Source organism: Lissotriton vulgaris, chromosome 6, assembly GCF_964263255.1.
Source record: "Lissotriton vulgaris chromosome 6, aLisVul1.2, whole genome shotgun sequence".
Lineage (NCBI taxonomy): Eukaryota > Metazoa > Chordata > Amphibia > Caudata > Salamandridae > Lissotriton > Lissotriton vulgaris.
Window position 1 is genome coordinate 1,108,182,206 of NC_141694.1, and position 19,119 is coordinate 1,108,201,324.

The following is a 19,119-nucleotide window of genomic DNA, read 5'->3' on the forward strand; positions in this document are numbered from 1 at the left end:
CTAGTGCACCCACTCCCCACACCCAAGACTTCACTCATGCATGACAATAGTAATAATGACATGAGTCAGATTCAGTTTACAGGATATTTGTTATTGTTTTTTTCAAAATAAAGTGGGAATTCCCCAAACTGTAACATGATTGCCATATTGCGTCATATGTCCCATGTTCTTGAGGAGGGCATGCTTGTAGCAGCAGCATGGCCCTTCATGGTACTATTCAAATGTTCAATGCCGCCTCCGGGCAGATGCTCCCAACCTTCTTTCCAGCTCCTCCTCCTAATTTGGCCGTGAGGCAGCAGAGGGCCTGGTGCTGCGGCGTGGTGCTTCCACCAGTGGCACAGATTAGCTACTATGGCTGGAATTAGCCTCACTAGTGTTGTCCCCCCCCCCCCACCGCCTGGCCATGGGCAGTTGCCTGCATACCCAGAACTTCTGTTGTCACTTGCTCCAGAGCTCTCGCGACGTCCTGACAGCACTGGACCATTTGCACCTGCATGGCCAAGGAGCGTCGCGATAGCTGGGAGGTTGCGTTGCCAATGATATAATTGGACCGCGTGTATGCAGACAGGCAGGTCAGCAGCTGCCGGTGACTGCGCCGGTTGATGTCCCGCTGGCTATACATGGCCTGGGTGTTGGCCTCCACAGCAGCGGTCATCCTATCCATACGCTCTGTCATCTGACCAACATTCCTAGCGGTCTTGTTGAGCTGGAGATGTATTGCAGCTAGATGACGGGCTTGTGTCTGGTGGACGTGGAGCATACGGTGCTCAATAGAGAGCCCAGGTGCCCGCACGTTCAGCCCCCTGCCAGTGCGTGATATGGTATTGCGCGGCTCCCTCACCAGTCCGCTAGACTGGCTCCTCACAGCTGCAGGGTGGCCGGTTTGTCTGCGTGCTGCTGCTGGTGTTGTCAGCCCCACTGGTGTTTGCGTCACTCGCTGTGGTACTGCTGCGCCTGTTGGCGCAGAGGGGGCACTGTCCACAGGGGCAGGTGGTGGTATGACCGCTGGTGCAGCAGCTTGCCCTGATGGTCCTGGCTGTTGGGATGGATGTACATCTCCCTCAGTGTCCTCTGTTATTTCTTCGATTTGCAGGGCATCGCTATCCGTACTGGGTACTTCAGCGCCACCTGTGATGTAAAGTGGACGTTGATTAGTGACATGTTACTTACACATTGGAGCTTTCTACATACATGCAGGCTACCATTCCCTGACTCGCTGCAGGATTGACTCTCACCGAACAGGTCTGGCTGTATGGGGCTAGATGGTAATTGTGGTCAGACTACATGTCCCACAATGCAATTGGGCTTTAGTGGTGTGCTTAGGCTGCATGACTGGGGTTTGTAATGGGATGATCTGGGGTCATGGCCATTGTTAGAGGACAGGGTCGCAGTCGCATGGCACTTACCTTGTGTATCTTGGGTGGGTCGGAAGGAGTCCAGCTGGATTACCCCCACGCATGCCTGCGGATTCAGGGTGTCCTCTACTCGGTCCTCAAGTGGGGTGTTGGGGGTGACAATGGGCTCCCCTCCTCCTGTCGCAACACGCTCCCCCAGCCTCTCTGCGATCTTCTCCTTGGCCCGCCCTCTGAGGTCGTACCATCGTTTTTTTAAGTCATCCACAGAGCGCTGGGTTACCCCCACAGAATTCACTTTTGCGCGGATACGCACCCAAATCCTCCTTTTGTCTGCCTCAGTCACCCTTCTCGAGTCCTTGCCGAAGAGGCGGTTGTGGTCCTTGCACACTCCCTCTATTAAATATTCTAGCTCTTGTTCAGAAAATTTAATTTTCCTTTTCCTTCCTGTGGAAGTTTCACCAACAGCTTCCTGAGACATGTTGTGCACTGGGGTGTCTCCTGGATTTCACCTGTAGGTACTCTGGAGGGGAGCTCTGGCAATGCTGCTTCCACTTCAGGCTCACAATGCTGAATGAGGGTGGAACCTGCCTACTTCCTTGTTGTGATGTCATCACTGTGCTCAGAATGCGACTTCCCGTTTTTGCGATCTCGCAATTTGCTATTTCGATAATTGCAAGATTGCTATTTCAACAAGGGTATCGGCCGATTCTGCGATTTTTATGCGAATTTCGGAAACACTTTTTTTTCTCATTTTTTCATGAATGCCATTCTGCGATTTCTAAATTGCGATTCACTTTTTCTCGCAATTTAGGAATCGCAGAGTTTGACATTGATCAATCTAGGTGTTATTATTTAGGGGATTTGTTTAAAGAGGGATATTTTCTTTCTTTTATCATTTTACAAAATAACTTTGGGTTATCAAAAAACGATTTTTTTAAATTCCTTCAACTACGCAACTTTTTACAATCCTTAACAGAATCTGAATATCAAATGATCAAAATTCCCCTAATTGAATATACGCTAAAAAGACACCAATCGGTCTATATTAAAATTGTGAAAGTAAATGGGCAAGCAAGCTTGGGATTTTTGAAGTTAATATTTTAGAATCTATAACGATGGCCAATCGAGTTCTTATTACCGGGAGAATGTGATCACAATATTTTATGGCCATACATGACTTGTACTACACTCCAAGTAGGGTTTCTAAATGGAGTTCGACCTTAGGCACAAAGTGTAACAGGTGAGGCTTATTTGCTGGGGATGCGCTTCGCATGTTTTTTTGTGCCCCAGACTTTCAGAATTTTTTTCACATATTAAAAGGTTTTTGGATATGATTACGGGGCACACGATCAGTATAACTGGTGAGCTAGGTTTGACTGGGTGTGGCTCTGGAATCATGGATCAGCCAAGGCCAAAGGCTTCGAAATGCTTTCTGTTAATATGTATGGCTGTAATACGTGGGCCTGTTGCTTTGAGGAGCTGCCATCCTTGGCATCATTACCTGTTGAGATTTTGTTAGCAGTGGCAGGAGGTAGACTTCTTCCTTGGGGTATATTATGGGAAGCATGCAGAAGGTGGATGCTGTCTGACTCTCTAGCATGCTTCTTGAACCAGGCAGATGAGTCTGAATGTTCTTCTTTGTTCCGCTGGGGGCCAGCTAGAAGATTCTACTTCTCCTTCTTTAATTGCAGAAAAAGCCTTTGGATGACCTGTTATGAGCCTTAATATTAATGGATCAAAAGAAACCTTTAAAGAAAAATATGCAATCTGCTTTAATGCACACTTAGATTGATTCAAACCAATGCAGCCCCCCTTCAACTCATTGTACCTGTTTTTATTTTGAACAATATATCCTTAAAACATACATTACCTATCATTCTAAGTGCCTTAGGTGTTTGTATCTGAAGTTGTATAAGAGATATTTTTTGTATTTACTCCGCCTATCGACCCTCAGAAGTAATGTTACTCTTTATTCTGGCCCTGTGAAATACTTTGCTGTTGGACTGACTGTCCAAATGGTCTATACATTACAAAAACATTATTGCAAATAAAGATCACTCTGATATACCAATTTTTCGATTTAATGCCTTATCTTTACATATGCACCATATTTGGTCTGTTGGTCTGCAGCTCTATACTTGCTTACTTGGATTATACTGTCTCTGTGTTGTTCAAGCACATCAGAAACGATTGACTGATATTGTGTTTCACTATTGTTGGGAGAATATTTTGTTCAGTTAACATCCTTGCTATAGCCATATTTTATACGGGTACTAATTCCTTCCGCTTTGTTTTTTTCACATTGTGTCCTTTGGTCCTATGGGTAGTAGTGGTTGTGTTTTTACAATTAGTACTCTGAATGGATTTGCACTGTCCTCCAGTGTATATATTTGCAAGATCTGCAAAACTCTTAATCTCTCCTTGCAAGACCCAACTGTTCCGGCCAGCTGGAATCATGCCATGGTGTCACCTCTTTTGAAAAAACCCATGGCTGATCCAAACGTCCTTTCAAACTTCCGTCCCATCTCCTTGTTGCCAGCCTTCTCTAATATTCTCCAGAGGCACATTCATTTCCATCTCGCCCACTTTACTGAGGCCAATCAAATACTACATTCTTCACAATCTGGATTCCGTCCTTTTTTTTTCCACCGAAACAACTGTGGTGGGAGTTACGGAGAACCTACGCCAGCTCTTAGACAGAGGGGACCCAGTGGCACTGATTCTTCTTGATCTCAGTGCCGCATTCGATACCATCTCCCACACCATACTCATAGAGACATTAGCCTCTATGGGTATTGGTGGCTCTGCTCTGAGATGGCTGGTCTCCTTTCTCTCTCATCATACATTTCAAACTTTTTCCAACACGTCTACTTCCAAAACTCATGCTTCTCCCTATGGAGTGCCCCAGGGTTCGGTGCTTAGTCCTCTTCTTTTTAGTCTTTATGTTAAACCTTTGGCCAACTATAGCAGAGCAAGAAGGCCTTGCGCTTTTCACCTATGCCGACAACTCCCAGATTCCATTCTCCCTTTCGAACACTGACCAGGGTTCTACATCTCTCCTGCAATCGGGTCTGAGTAAAATTGCCAGCTGGATGAATCTCAATTTTCTGAAACTGAACGGTGATAAAACCGAAGTTTTAATCCTGGGAAAAAAAACAAGATCTTTGTTGCTCTAAGCACTGGCCCTCCGAGATGGGTCCCCTCCCTCTCCCATCACAGCATATTCGAAACTTAGGTTTTACCGTTGACAACGCTCTGACAATGCAACATCAAGTAAACAAGGTTTTGGCCACCTGCTTCACTATACTGCGATGGCTTAAGAAAATTATCTGGTGCTGCCTTGTGACACCCAAAAATCCGTGGTCCATGCCCTCATAACTTCCCGGCTGGATTACGGGAATGTTCTCTAAATTGGGGTGAACAAGGCAGGGACAAGACGTCTACAACTAGTTCAATACGCCGCCGCAAGATTGTTGTGTAATATTCCCAAATCTAGCCACATTACAGGACCCCTCCGTGATCTACATTGGCTCAGGGTTGAGAGCCGCATTAAATTCAAAACCCTGAGCTACATGTTCAAGATCAAGGCCGGCTCAGCTCCCTTGTACCTGCAATCCCTTGTCCATACTTGCATACCTTCACGCATACTGAGATCCTCAGATTTGGCCTACTTCACTGTGCCCAGATTTAGACTCACTAGAATGGGAGGCAGGTCCTTTGCTTACTTAGGCCCTACCCTTTGGAACTCCTTGCCCCTGAATATCCGTACTGAAACCAACTATGTTCGCTTTCACAGGGCCATTAAGACCTGGCTTTTTAATCAATAACCTCCAGTAGCTGATATTGGTGACTCCCAAGTAACTTGCCTGTCTAGCGCCGGTAAACCCTTTTTGGGTAGCTGTCGCGCTTGAATAAAATAAATAAATATATATTTACCTTATTGTTCCTCTTCCCATATAACTTGTGTTTTATACCATATTTCTGATCTGTCTATATCCATATACATATGTGGCCTCTAGAACTGGATACAAAACTGCAGGTGAGGCATTACTGGCAGTAGCTACAGGGTGAGAACAGCCACCCCTTTTTTGCTGTTTATTCTCTCTGTTGCAAAGTCAGCATTCTATTTGCATTTACAACAATCTTTCTATATTCTTAATTATGTTTTGCCCCAGAAGGCATAAGAATGTAATCTAGAAACACTCAAATTTCACAACCAATCTTCGTATTTAAAAAATGTTGGTGCTTGTTTAGTCGCTGGTCAGATTTTTCTTAGGTTAGTGGGTGAGAGAAACTAGCATCATATTGTTGGAGTTGTGCAAAAGTCCTGTAGCCCTCAGCTTTCCAAGGAAGAAATCCTAGGAGATGTGAAGCCCAATCTTTATAGTTACATATCCGATTACAGTGTTGCCTTTGATTTGGATGTGTTTTACACATGCCTTGCACTCTCTTTTCCAGGACTGGTGCTGGGGATTCTTTTATTCATGTCATTTGCCTTCCACTCTAGCTGGTAGGGTTGTATGGATTTTAGCAGTTTCTCAGTGCTACTTACATCATGCAGCTAGGGGTAATTTCTGCAAGCATGCATTTTATTGGCTCCATGGGCCAAACGGGCATACCTTGGGGATTGTACCAAAAGGAATCCTATTTCAGGTTTGTGAACCTTCAGACGATTCACTGTGTTGTCTAGGTTTTGTGGGCCTAGGTTCCCTATATGGCTTAGGATTTACAGTCGCATAGGTCCATCCTCGTGCAGTGGGCATCGACAATAGATAAAGTCGTTATTACTCAAAATGACTTCGACCCGAATGCCACTCAACATATCTCCCACCTTCAGGTTCTTTTTTCCATTATCAGCTACAAAAACGGATGCAGAGCCAGGATTGAACGACATTGCATTACTTTGACAGACACTGATGATTCAAGCCATTCAATCAATTCTTTCTTTTTTCGTCCTTCCGAAGACCGGTCTTAAAAGATACACCATATTAAAGACATCCAATAAAATCATACACGTTCAATACAAAACTCATTTTCCATTTAAAAAGAGTACAACAGCAAGCAAATGCTGTAATTTTTCTAGGAACTAAAGTGACAATGCAAAGCGATTGGGTTCATAAGTAGCAGCAGATATTATCTAATAATGCCAAAGACAACAGCAGCCATCAATAGCAGCAAATAAATAACCAATAATACATGAATAATTACAATCAGTCCTATAGAGGGGTTACCAGCAGGGATGGGCATTTAGCAGGGATACAGATACAATCCATACAGAAGAATGGTAAAGTGCATTGGAATTAAAACAGCATGCTTCTTCTCTTTGCTAAAATACAGTTCAAAAAGCTCCCAACAGCAAAGCAAACATCATGGTATTGAGTTGCTACAGAAAATACAATGCCACTTTGCACTTGGAAAATTTGTGTCTGTGCAAAAGAGGTATTAAAATTTTTCTGGTAAATGGAAAATAAAACTGACAAAAAAAAACAATGTAAAATGGTTTGACTCGAATGTTCATCACAAGGGCAGATAGTAATAGATTCTGAAGAATACTGACTCAAGGGAAAGCATACCAACCACCGACACGACCCCATCCTGAATTCAGTCATTCTCACACTTCAACAAGCACAGATCTGCACTGTTATGTTATTATTAACCTTGTTCTTATAGGCTATGGTACTGAAGAAGGTATTGACCTGTGCTTGGAAGGCACTATTGCTCTTTTCTGTAACTGGAGCCTTGTGTGTCTTGTATATTTGCTCAAAGTTCCGACCAGTTTTAAGGGCCATTTTTATTGAAGATGATATTGTTCTATGATCAGTGTGTATTTTCTCGCCATTTTATCTTCTTAATTATGAAATATTACACCTGTAATTGTTTTAGGTTTCAATAAAAATATTATGGTTTTAATTAACTGAAACAAAGAATTATAAAAAATTGCAAGTAGACAATGTGCAACTTACAAATACAGCTCTGGGGAAGTTTATTCTTTATACCAGGTGTAATCACCATTGGAGGAAGTTGTTGGTAAAAAAAAATCGAGTCTGGCTGTATGAGCCTGTACAGGTTGCTATGATCAAAAAAAGGTAGGCCCAAAGAGGGGATTTCTGGATCATAGTTTGAAGGCTATGTGTAGATCAGGAGAAGGATGTAGATTTTGAACCGGAAGCAAAGAGGATAGTGTATAAGATGAGCACGGTAAGGGACCTTATTTGCAAGATTTAGCCTGTGCTCAGTCTTTTTATGCATGCTATAGTGGGCTGCTTGCATGTTTTTTTTAAGCGCTAAACTGCCACTCCGTTGTACATGAAACCACACAATTGACACATCACTTGAACTCATTTATCAGAGGTAGGCGTTCATTTTAGTGTGGTTTCCCTTTCGGGCCGTAAGAACAGATGTTCATTGGCAAGAAGTAAATAAGCCGAGACTATTGCGGGAGGGTGGCTTTGGAGCGAATCAAGCCACGAACAAACACCTCTATTCAGAGCACCATTTGTCTAATGAGCTTTAAAGAGTTTTACATCAAGGTGAAGCGAGCTTGGGGATTGCAGTCGATGAAACCCATTTTCGGTCCATTCCCTTTTTAACTTGGAGATTAGGGGATCGAGGGCTTCACAGATTCGCGGATTCAACAAATACACATTATGAGCTCGGTGTTGGAGCAGCTCGAGCGAGATGTGTGCGCCTGCACCCCGGGAGAAATTGTGGCTTCCTTTTTCCCCGAGCTGGGAGTGGAAGGAAGTTAGAAAGTACGAGAATCCGTTCGCCCCGACAATGCTGGCAGAAAGTTAAATTACTTTACATTACCAGCATCACCCCTGCAGCTAGAGGAATTGGTAGCTGTAAAAGGTAATAAGCGCCTGTTCAACGTTGACATTTTCCAGTCAATGCCTTTTCTCTTTCTCTGCGTGACCCCGGAATTATATTCCTGAAATACAAAGAGAGGTGACAGAGCATTGGAACACGATGAGCTGGAGCGGCGCGTGCAGAACGCGGTGCTCATGCTCATTGGCGCTGACCTCCATTAACGCAATGCTTTCTGCGAGTCCACCCACTGACGTGATAATGAAGTGGAAATAATGAGGACTTAATACAATTCTCCTTTTTTTTTTTTTTTTTGCCTTCGACTTTCTGCAAATTTGCTTAGCATTTTTAAAAACTCAGCGAATTGGACTACTGTATCCTGACACATCAGGTCTGAGGAGGGACAGGCAACGAGAGGACGGAGAGACGTCCGACCTCATCTTAACGACGAGCAAAATGGCAACCACAAAGCTCTGAACATTTTCGGATTTGGGGGCGTGTTTAGGCGTTCTGAGTGACGGGTGAAGTCACAGGGCGAAAGAACGCCAAAAACACGCCCCCGAATCCGAAAGACGGGGCTAAATTGGAGTGACAGCCCTCTCCTCCAATGGCTGGCCTCCGTTTAGGAAGCCAGCCAATGGAGGAGAGAGGCGGGTTAAACCACACTACTAAGAGACATAAGATCTCCTACCGGAAGCTGGCAAGCCAGCATTTCCGGTTCTCGACCTAAAATGAACAAGATAGTGCCATTATCAGGAGAAGAAGACTGCAATATTTAGACATCTTACGTTTTGTGGACTTTGAGAATGTTTAGGCATGCAGATCTTAAAGAATGCTACTGATTCGAAACCTGTATTGTTTTCTGTGCTTTCTTTTAGGGTTGCCGGGGATGTTTATCCTTGCTATGCAGTGACGAATGCTAGTGACAGAGGGATTCTACTGCAAGGGCACAGGCCTTTTTACCTGTAACCATGTAGGAGATTGCTTACTGGCACTTCCTTGTGAAGGTTCATTCAGTGTCATTGACTGGAGTCGTGCATGAAGATTGTCTGTTGTGTATATTTGAATGTATGGTTTACAGATGGGCTTGTAAGCATCAGGGACATTGGAGCCTGCAAACAAAGGCTAATGCACATTTAATAAGTGACAGTCAGAACAGGTCTCACTGTGGACATTCTGCAGAGAAGCATGTGAAATTTGTCGGATCAATAATGCCAGGATGACTTTCCAGGATTAGAGGAGAATTTAAACTTTTGAATAAAGCAAGCGGTGTAGTTTGTACGGATAGCCTGCATAACCATTATTGGGATATAAGTACTGGACTCCTAAGTAACCCTGGGCATAGTACTACAATACGCTAACGGAACATTTGTAGTTTGTACTAATTGGACGTAGCACAGTGCAAAAACTGTGCTTAATCACATAGCGTAGCAGCTAAATCAATAACATTCTCAGATGCTTTGATAAAGCAATTTTACATGCTAAAAGCATATAGCCAATTCAGAAAAATGAACTTTTTCAATGAAAACATTAGGCAATGAGAGATTTTGGGGTCCCCCCTAACCTAGAGGGAGGACCAAGGAGATGCCTTGAACACAAAGAGCATACGCAAAAGGCACATCTTGTTGACCTTCCGTGGTGGTCACATCCTCTTAGGACCACCCCAAGCACATTTTTTGGCAAAAAACCAATCCCAACCAAAGTCCCTGAAAAGCATTATGGGACGGGATTAGCAGTAGGCAGTGAATTTTATAGTATCAAATATCAAAATAATTCTACAAAGAGTTGCAGTTCAACTAATCGTTACTAGATGTCCCTCACGAGTCAAATGCAAAGCATTGAAATTATTCTTACATCAAGCTGCAGTTCCACTAGTCGTTACTAGATGTCTCTCACGAGTCAAATGCAAAACCATTGAAACTCTTTCATCAAGCATCCTAGAGGAAGTGGTTAGGGAGGATCCCAAAATCATACCCTCTCTCACTGCTTGTTAATTTTTCAGTTTCACTTTTGTGAAAGTACTATGTGCTCTTAAGCATATAAAGATAGAGATACTTATTTTATCATAACTGGCACTGTGCAGGATGCCATTTGCAATTATTTCACAGTGCAGACAAGTACACAGTGCCAACAGCTACGCTTCGCAGTACTATGTGAAGCTACGTGCAGTTCAAAGTATACTACGTGAAGCTATGTGTAGTGCTGCTACGCAAACTACGCCCAGGGTTACTCCTAAGCCAGTACTTTGTTCACCATTGTCAACTCCAAACTTATCTTTTACTGTGTCATACTCAATCTGAGTTTTTAATCCCCTCTACCTTCTGGATCCATCCCTGACTGCTTGCTACACAGTGAGAGTCATGCACCTAAAGGGGAGTAACTTTGCTATCCAATTTGAAGTATACCAGTGGCACGGGGACACCAATGTCCCTATAAGGTAGTTTTGCACTCTGAATACTGCACAATTATCTAGCATGGATTTTATTCCCTGATACCATAACGCTTGTGAACGTTACAGGGCTCTACAAACATTGATCTATTATAATGCCTTCGGCCTACCTGCAACTGATTTTATAGCAATCATATTTTCTATCAGACAACTATTGTTGATTTTAAACTATCGATCTATTTCTTTTGGATCATGTTACATGCCCCTATAATGAATTAACTACTCCTACATTGCACAATATGAGCTTAACTTTTTTTCAGAATGATTTATATTGTCAAGGTTTTAATTGACCATACAATACAATGTTACTACTGCACAATTGCCTCAAATATGCCCCCCTAACTAAACAATTGTTCCCTCATTCCCAAACCCAAACAGCTCCCTGTGCTAGGGGTAATCCCTGACTGTTTTATGGCACCAAGAAAAGTCCTCACAGTAGGGTCAAATATCTGGAGTTGGTTCTGCAGCGTTTTTGATCCCAAGTTCTACAGGTGTCACTCATAAACATTTATTGACACATTCATTGTTTAGTGATCATTGTTTTAAAAGCCAAGAATAAGATTGCAGATGCAGTTGTTTCCCTTATGCATTTGTAGATATACAAATAGTAATGTGCTTTGTCTAATGGGGTTGCATTGCTGATTGTTATTTTAGGGTTCTCGAAGTTACCAATCAATGTGGGAAGAGAGAAGGAACCTCCCTGCTTGGCAGATGAGAGAAATCATTCTTGACTTGTTGGCCAAGCACCAAGTGCTCGTTGTGAGCGGAATGACAGGGTAAGAGGTCTTCAATAATGACTTCAACCTAGCACTAGGTTGAAGTGGGGGTAAGTCACATAACATGATGATTTATTAACCTTTTCCAAAATGTTTTCTGTCCATTTCTTTTCAAGAACATTTTCTCTCTGCAACCGAGAGAATCCAAAAATGCTAAACAAAATGTTAAGAAGCATAACCCAATATGGTAATGTAGAGAGACCTATGCATGCAAAGGAGCTCATTTCCACTCCTGAAAGATGTTGAATCGTGGTTCCTAAGCGCCTGACTTTGGCTAATGGTGGTAATGCTGTGGTCAGCAAATCACACACTAGTCAGTTAAATGCAGAAACCCCTTTTCACAGATTGATGCAAACCCTGCCAGAGGATGGAAACAAGCACAAGAATTTTTGTTAACTGATCACTGGGAAAACCTGGCAATATAAGAAATATTTTTTGGCGATACCTGTATTCTTATGTGACTTGCACACTGGGGTATGTAAAGATGTAGTGTGCAATGAGCTTATTTTTTTCCATTTGGGTGTAGAGGTAATGATCATCAACAATAACATGGGCTGACATCTGATATTACTGGGAAAGGAAACAAGGGAACCCTACTCACTTGGAGCCTGGGTAAAGGCTTTTACAAAAAACAATGGCCCCTGTGGATAAATAAGAACTAATTCTGATAAAGATAACGCACAATGGCAATGAGGGTGATTGATGTACAATTGAAACCTTATGTTGTCTACAGATTATTATGTTTCACTTTAGAAGTTTAGGTTCTTTTTTGGTAAATTCACTTGGGACACGCCATCACTTTTTTGATTACATATGTGTTTATAATGCTACAGACATTTTGTATAAACTGTTGAGATATATTTACATAAATGACTAATACATTGTCAACGTGTATATATAGCTTTTTTGACATCTACATCAATCACTCTCATTGCCATTGTGCGTTATATTTATCAGAATTAGTTCTCATTTATCCACAGGAGACATCTGAGATTAGGTAGATCTTTGCCAAAAGAAGAACTGGAGCTGAGCTCCTAGAATTCAGAAAGGATAGGCTAAAAAAAGGAGAAAAGAGCCGGCTCAGTTTGTCTGCAATTGTTCATAGTATACCATAAATAAATAACCCCTGCTGAGAGCGATACCAGAAGCCGGCCTTTGAGTCTCACCTCTGTTGTGATGGAAAAATAAATGAAGACATCAAGCCTAGTTAGTTGCAGAGCACAAGCACAGTAGTGGTTGGCCAGCTGGCTACATTAATTGGCATGGGACCCATGCTAATTCCTGAAGCTGTCAGTAGTTGTAAGCACTAGTACCCAGGAATTTCTGGAGTTTGTTTGGCTTTAACAAGGAGCCGAAATGTGCTGCTCATGTAAAGACTTACCATTGTTCTCTAACACATATTTTTATGTGACATATTGCGCTTATGTCTGAGATAATGTCAGTCCCTTGCTGTATCTGCCTCTCATGATGCAGCAGTATGGCTTGTTGTGGATGGATTCTTTGGAGGTGCAGACAGATCTGTGTTTTTTAAGAATATTGTACTCTTCGGAAAGTGTGCATTGTATCTTACAGTGTCCAACTGGGTGAAGAATTGGATCATGCAACAGATACGCATGCATAAGTAGTGTTGGGTGGTAAGTTCTAGGGGGACTCTCAGCCAACTCTTTAGTAAGTGAGGGGAGGCGACTGGAACATTTCTTTCCTCCCTTTACTCGCTGCTGGCATCTTTCTGGTGATGGACCGCAAAAGGAGGGTTTGTTACTGCACTCCTCTGGGATCATGCTATCTTAATATTGTTGCAGACTTCCCAGTTGACCTTGGTGCCAGGCTGCAGGTGCAGTTTAAATACATCATTTGACTAAAAACACTGAGGCCATAGTGGTGCTACTTAATTCCCTTTTCTACTTCGACCTTATGCTGCCTATCAATCCTATCACTGATGGAAAGACAACTCATGAAGGAGCTGCTGAGTGACCGTTGCTGAACTGAAAGGGAGGAGGGTACGGCAGTCCAACCCAAATTCTCCAGGTCTGTTTATTCTTGGTCTTGCTCTGGCACCTTTTCCACAAATGTGCCAATACCCAGTGTTAGAAGAGAGGGGTTAGAGTAGAGTGCCGACCTTTCAGCTGTCAGAACATGGATGCCCGCATGGAGACCCATTTTCTATATCAGAAGAACAATTTCTTTTTCTTGGACTTTCTTTCTTTTCTGTAAAGATTACATTTTAATACTTACATTTTATGTTTGGCAATACTGTCAAACTTTTTATCTTTGTTTTTTGTTTTGACCTTTAATTGCACATACAACCATTTTCTGCATTGCATCATCTGATCACTGTTTAACATTTTGAATATAAAAAAGGTGTGCATTTTATTTTTATTCTGTTTTAGCACCTTTATAAGATTCTTGTATAAACCAAGGTAAACTGATCCAGAGCACCAAATATCATCTCTGGTGACACCACCAGTAGATGGCTATGTTTCCTAAGGATGACCCAGCTTCATGTCACTGTGTAACCTACCACTCCATAATTAAAATGTATATTTTTCTAATCTGTTATAATTTATTTCACATAGGTGTGGAAAAACAACACAGATCCCGCAATTTATTTTGGATGCTTCCCTACAAGGTCCTCCAGATCAAGTGGCCAACATCATCTGTACTCAGCCTCGCAGGATCTCTGCCATTACTGTAGCTGAGCGTGTAGCCAAGGAGAGAGCTGAGCGGGTCGGGCTTACTGTAGGATACCAAATTCGACTGGAAACCGTAAAGGTTGGTGTATTTTGTCTCAAATATTGTAGTATTTGCCTTTTATTTTGCTCCTCTATTCTTGTCTTTTAAGGTTTTGTTCTATGTTCGAGGCATGTGGGCTGCTGAATTCATATCTGTGCATAGATCGCCGCCTAGTGTTGGGTCCGGATGATTGCACATTGTTGTCCTGGAAGAGTCTTCGAAGTATCACGAGATAGGTGGCTCCTCCCCTGGACTACAGTGCGCATGGGCATCGCCTCCATCCCCAGATTGTTTTTTTCCGCCATTGGGTTCGGATGTGTGTCGGTTCCCTCTGTCGGAACCGATAGTTGTTAACTCTCTTAACTCGAGACCAAAAGGTCTTTAGGCTTGGCGCCGGTATCGTTTTCGTTTGGGTTTTACTGTTTCTTCAGCTCCGAACTCTTGCTGCCTTTCCGCGTGCTGTCGGCGCGGACGGGCCTACACGACGCTCCAGACATGAACGGACTCCGTTTAAACGGTGCCTGGTGTGCAACTCGAAATACTCGCACCTCGACGTGCACCCAGTGTGCAACACTTGTCTGTCGCCGGACCATGACGAGGCCAGGTGTATGGCCTGCTCCAGGTTCCGGTGTAAAAAGACCCTCAAGATTAGTCGGGCTGCGAGACTCCAGGCCCAGATGTCTTCGCCCCCGCCGGACGACATCTTCGAAGAAGACGTTGGAGACGACAATGTCCAACAGGTTTCGGACTCTAGCCCTGCGTCCGAGGGGGATGCCTACGACGCAGGAGACGAGGAGTTTGACGAAGCCGGCGACGAGGTAGGGGACGACGATGGGGCCATTGCCACCGTGGGGGATAGCTCGGAGGAAGAGCATCCCCGGACTGACTCAGGGGTCGACCCCCTTCCTGCGGCCCAGGTCGAGGGATCGCCTTCGGGCCTTACCCAAGACCTCGTTCTTAGTCCAGCAGCCCCGCCTCCGGGCCCGGCCACGGACATTTTAGAGGTGCCACTCACGTTTTCGAAAATGAAAGTGAAGCCTTCGGGATCCGCACCTCCGGTTTCAAAACCGAAAGTGAAGGCTGTACAGAAGGCTCTGGAGGCGTCAAAGTCTAAGAAATTCAAAATGGCCGACATGGAGAGTCGCGCCAAGATGGCCGACCCGAGGGCCTCAGGGTCGGTGCCGAAGGCGAAGTCAACCGACGCGGCTGCGTCGGCGCCGAAGATGGTCGCGGTCGATGACCCGAAGAAGGCTTCGAAGAAGAGTCAAGGCGATCCCAAGGCTCTGGCTTCGCCGGCTCCGGCCGTCGGGGCCAAGGACGGTGATGCGTCGGCTCCGAAGACTGGGCCTCTCGCCGACACCACTCCCAAGACGGGGAAATCGCCCGAGCCGGTCAATCCCTCTCCAGCCCTATCGAAGAAGGTCGAGGAGTCCCTGCAACGGATTCGGAAGGTCGCTGTGCTTCCCGACCCGGAAGAGGGGGTGTCGAAGCCCGCACTGAAGCAGTCAAAGGCGCAAACGCCTATCCGCTTCACCCTGCCGCCGAAGTCGACGCCGAAGGCTTTCGCTTCGATGCATGGGGCAGGCGTGCCCTCGAAGGAGGTGTTGACGCCCAAAGCGTCTCCAGTGGTGTCTAAGCCTCGGCTCCAGCCACTTGTGGAGGAAGAGCGTTGTGAGGTCATCATCGACGCCAATACCGGGAAACTGTCCCTCCTCAAAAGGAAAATCACCACGGAGCCGGTGTTGGAACATTTTCGCATTCCTCTCAAAAACAAGAAGGACACTGCGGGTACTTCAGCACCTATGGCGCCGGCGTCTCCAAGAGACCTGCCGCGTTCACCAACTCATTCTAACGCGGGGGATGGTGACGAAGAGGGGGTCGAGTACAACTATCCGGCGTACTCGGATCCGGAGGAGGAACATGAACCTTGGACTGCCGGAGGCGACCCCGAGGACCCGCAGTCAGGTCAAGAACCGCAGCTCTTTGCGGCGAAAACTTCGCCGACGGAAGACTCTGCAGCCTTCAACGCTTTGATCGAGAGAGCTGCAGCTAACCATGATGTCGAGCTGCACTCCGATCCTGTGGATGTGGACTTTTTATTTGACACTTTCTCAGTGGCTGAAAAGTCAATCAAGACTTTGCCAATGCTCAAAGGAGTGCTCAAGCACGCGCAGGAGGTCTTCCAGGAGCCCACTCGGGCACGTGTCATCAATCCACGCATTGATAAGAAATATAAGGCAGCGCCCTCGGATCCAACATATATCAAGGGACACTTGCCACTGGACTCTTTGGTTGTATCCAACGCTCGCAAGAGGGCGAACTCACAGACAACTGGTGACGCTCCTCCCCCAGACAAAGAGTCAAAAATATTTGAGGCCTCAGGGAAACTGATTGCTGCACAGGCAGCTAACATTTGGCGCATCTCAAACACGCAGGCCCTACTTGCACGCTACGATAGGGCTCATTACGACACCCTAGAAGCACTGCTGCAGCACTTGCCTGACCAGTACAAGGAGGCAGGGGAAATGTTAATTCAAGAGGGAAAGCTCATCACAAACGCTTCCATCAAATGTGCGCTAGATGTGGCTGATACAGCCTCCAGGGCAATCAACACTAGTGTGTTGCTCAGAAGACATGCATGGCTTAAGATTTCAGGGTTTAAACCTGATATACAAACAACCATCCTGAACCAAACGGTTAATCCTGACCATTTGTTTGGACCCGAGGTTGATGCGACGCTTGAAAAAATGAAAAAAGACACAGACACTGCTAAGTCTATGGGGGCCCTCCAGTCTCAGCAGTTTCGGGGTGGTTCCTTTCGCCGCTCCAATACCAGAGGCACCTCAAGGGGTCAGGCATCGCAATCCACCCAGTACTACAAGAGCAATACCCAAACCTCATACACCAACAAGGGTAGAGGTGGCTACAGAGGCAACAATGTCAAGGGCAGGGGACGTGGAAACAACAGCTCCAGGTCCACCGCCGCCAACAAGCAGTGACGTCTTGTCACTGCCCCCCGACCACATAACACCGGTCGGGGGGAGACTCCAGCAGTTCCTGCCCGTGTGGAGATCCATCACCACGGACAGGTGGGTCAAATCTCTTGTCCAGTACGGTTACTGTCTGGAACTTACTTCCACTCCACCAAACATACCTCCAAGAAGCCGTCCTATGTCCGGCGAGCACTTGCACTTGTTGCAGCAGGAAGTTCAGGTCATGCTGCAAAAAGGGGCAATAGAGCTCGTCCCACTACAAGAAAGGGGAACAGGGGTTTACTCTCTGTATTTTTTAATCCCCAAAAAGGACGGATCTCTCAGGCCCATCCTGGACCTCAGGCCCCTCAACTGGTACATTCTCTCGGAGCACTTCCATATGCTCACGTTACAGCAGGTACTCCCTCTGCTTCAGCAGGGGGACTTCCTGGCTACGCTGGATCTAAAGGATGCATACTTTCATATCCCCCTGCATCCTTCCCACAGGAAGTATCTCAGATTCACGATTCAAGACCAGCACTACCAGTTCAGGGTTCTGCCGTTCGGGGTCACCACAGCGCCAAGGGTTTTTACAAAGTGCCTGGCGACTGTGGCGGCGCATCTGCGACGCCAAAACGTCCACGTCTACCCTTATCTGGACGACTGGCTCGTTCAGGCAAAAACAGAACAGCAGTGCGCCGACCACGTGTCCCGCACCATTCATCTCCTGCACGATCTGGGATTCTCTCTGAACTACCCGAAATCCCATCTCCAGCCCGCCCATGTACGACAGTATCTGGGCGCGACGATAAACACTCTGGCAGCCACTGCGCAGCCAAATTCGGTGAGAATCGCCAGTATCCAAACGCTGACCCAACGATTCAGGCCTCAACACTCGCTTCCGGCGAAAGTGTTCATGCAGTTGATGGGCATGATGGCCTCCTGCATCTCCATTGTCCCGCACGCGAGACTACATATGCGTCCGCTTCAGGAGTGCCTAGCACGTCAGTGGACTCAGGCTCATGGGCAACTGACAGACCTAGTGTTGGTGAGCGGTCGGGCGTACAACTCTCTGCATTGGTGGAATCCACAAAACCTTTGCAAGGGCCGACCATTCCAAGAGCCTGTGCCACAGATTATCCTGACAACGGACGCCTCTCTCCAGGGATGGGGAGCTCATGTACTCCACTACACGGTGCAGGGACTATGGACACTACAGCAAAGGAAGATGCACATCAATGTTTTGGAACTGATGGCAATCTTCATGGCCTTGAAGGCATTCAAAGTACATCTGTGCAACAAGGTCGTGTTGATCCGGACGGACAACATGACGGCCATGTACTACATTCAGAAGCAGGGAGGCACACACTCTCCGCAGCTGTCTCATCTGGCTCAGAGCATGTGGAAGTGGGCCATTCAGAGGAACATCTTCCTCATGGCAGAGCATCTCCCGGGCAAGGACAACCAGATGGCGGACCTGCTCAGCAGGCACAGCCATCAAATGCACGAGTGGGAGATACATCCATCAGTACTCCAGCCGTACTTCCAAAGGTGGGGTCATCCAGAGATAGACCTGTTCGCCACAAAGGAGAACGCAAAATGCCAAAGCTTCGCCGCCAGGTTCCCACACCCGCAATCACAGGGCAATGCGATGTGGATGAACTGGTCAGGCAGATTTGCGTACGCTTTTCCCCCAGCACCTCTGATACCGCTGGTGGCACGCAAACTCAGGCAGCACTCGATGACTCTCATCCTGGTTGCTCCAACGTGGGCTCGCCAACCATGGTACACCACGTTTCTGGAACTCTCCGTGGTACCGCATCAAAGGCTTCATCTCACCCCCAGCCTTCTGACGCAGAGCCATGGCGACATTCAGCATCCAGATCCGCAACAGCTCAACCTGGCGATCTGGCTCCTGAAGTCCTAGAGTTTGGCTACCTCAACCTTCCCCCCGATTGCATGGACATCATTCGGGAGGCAAGGAAGCCCACTACTAGAGCTTGTTATGCAGCTAAATGGAAGCGTTT

At 45.8% G+C, this 19,119-nt stretch overlaps 1 protein-coding gene across 2 annotated transcripts in view; it reads left to right on the plus strand.

Annotated features, from left to right (window-relative positions):
- DHX57 (DExH-box helicase 57) overlaps window positions 1-19,119 on the plus strand; it is a 432,068-nt gene that overhangs the window by 206,380 nt on the left and 206,569 nt on the right. For both annotated transcript variants that reach the window (XM_086927178.1, XM_086927177.1), the window contains 2 exons: window positions 11,266-11,387; window positions 13,964-14,159. In XM_086927178.1, the coding sequence (XP_086783304.1) occupies window positions 11,266-11,387; window positions 13,964-14,159 (318 nt within the window). The remainder of the gene's footprint in view (window positions 1-11,265; window positions 11,388-13,963; window positions 14,160-19,119) is intronic.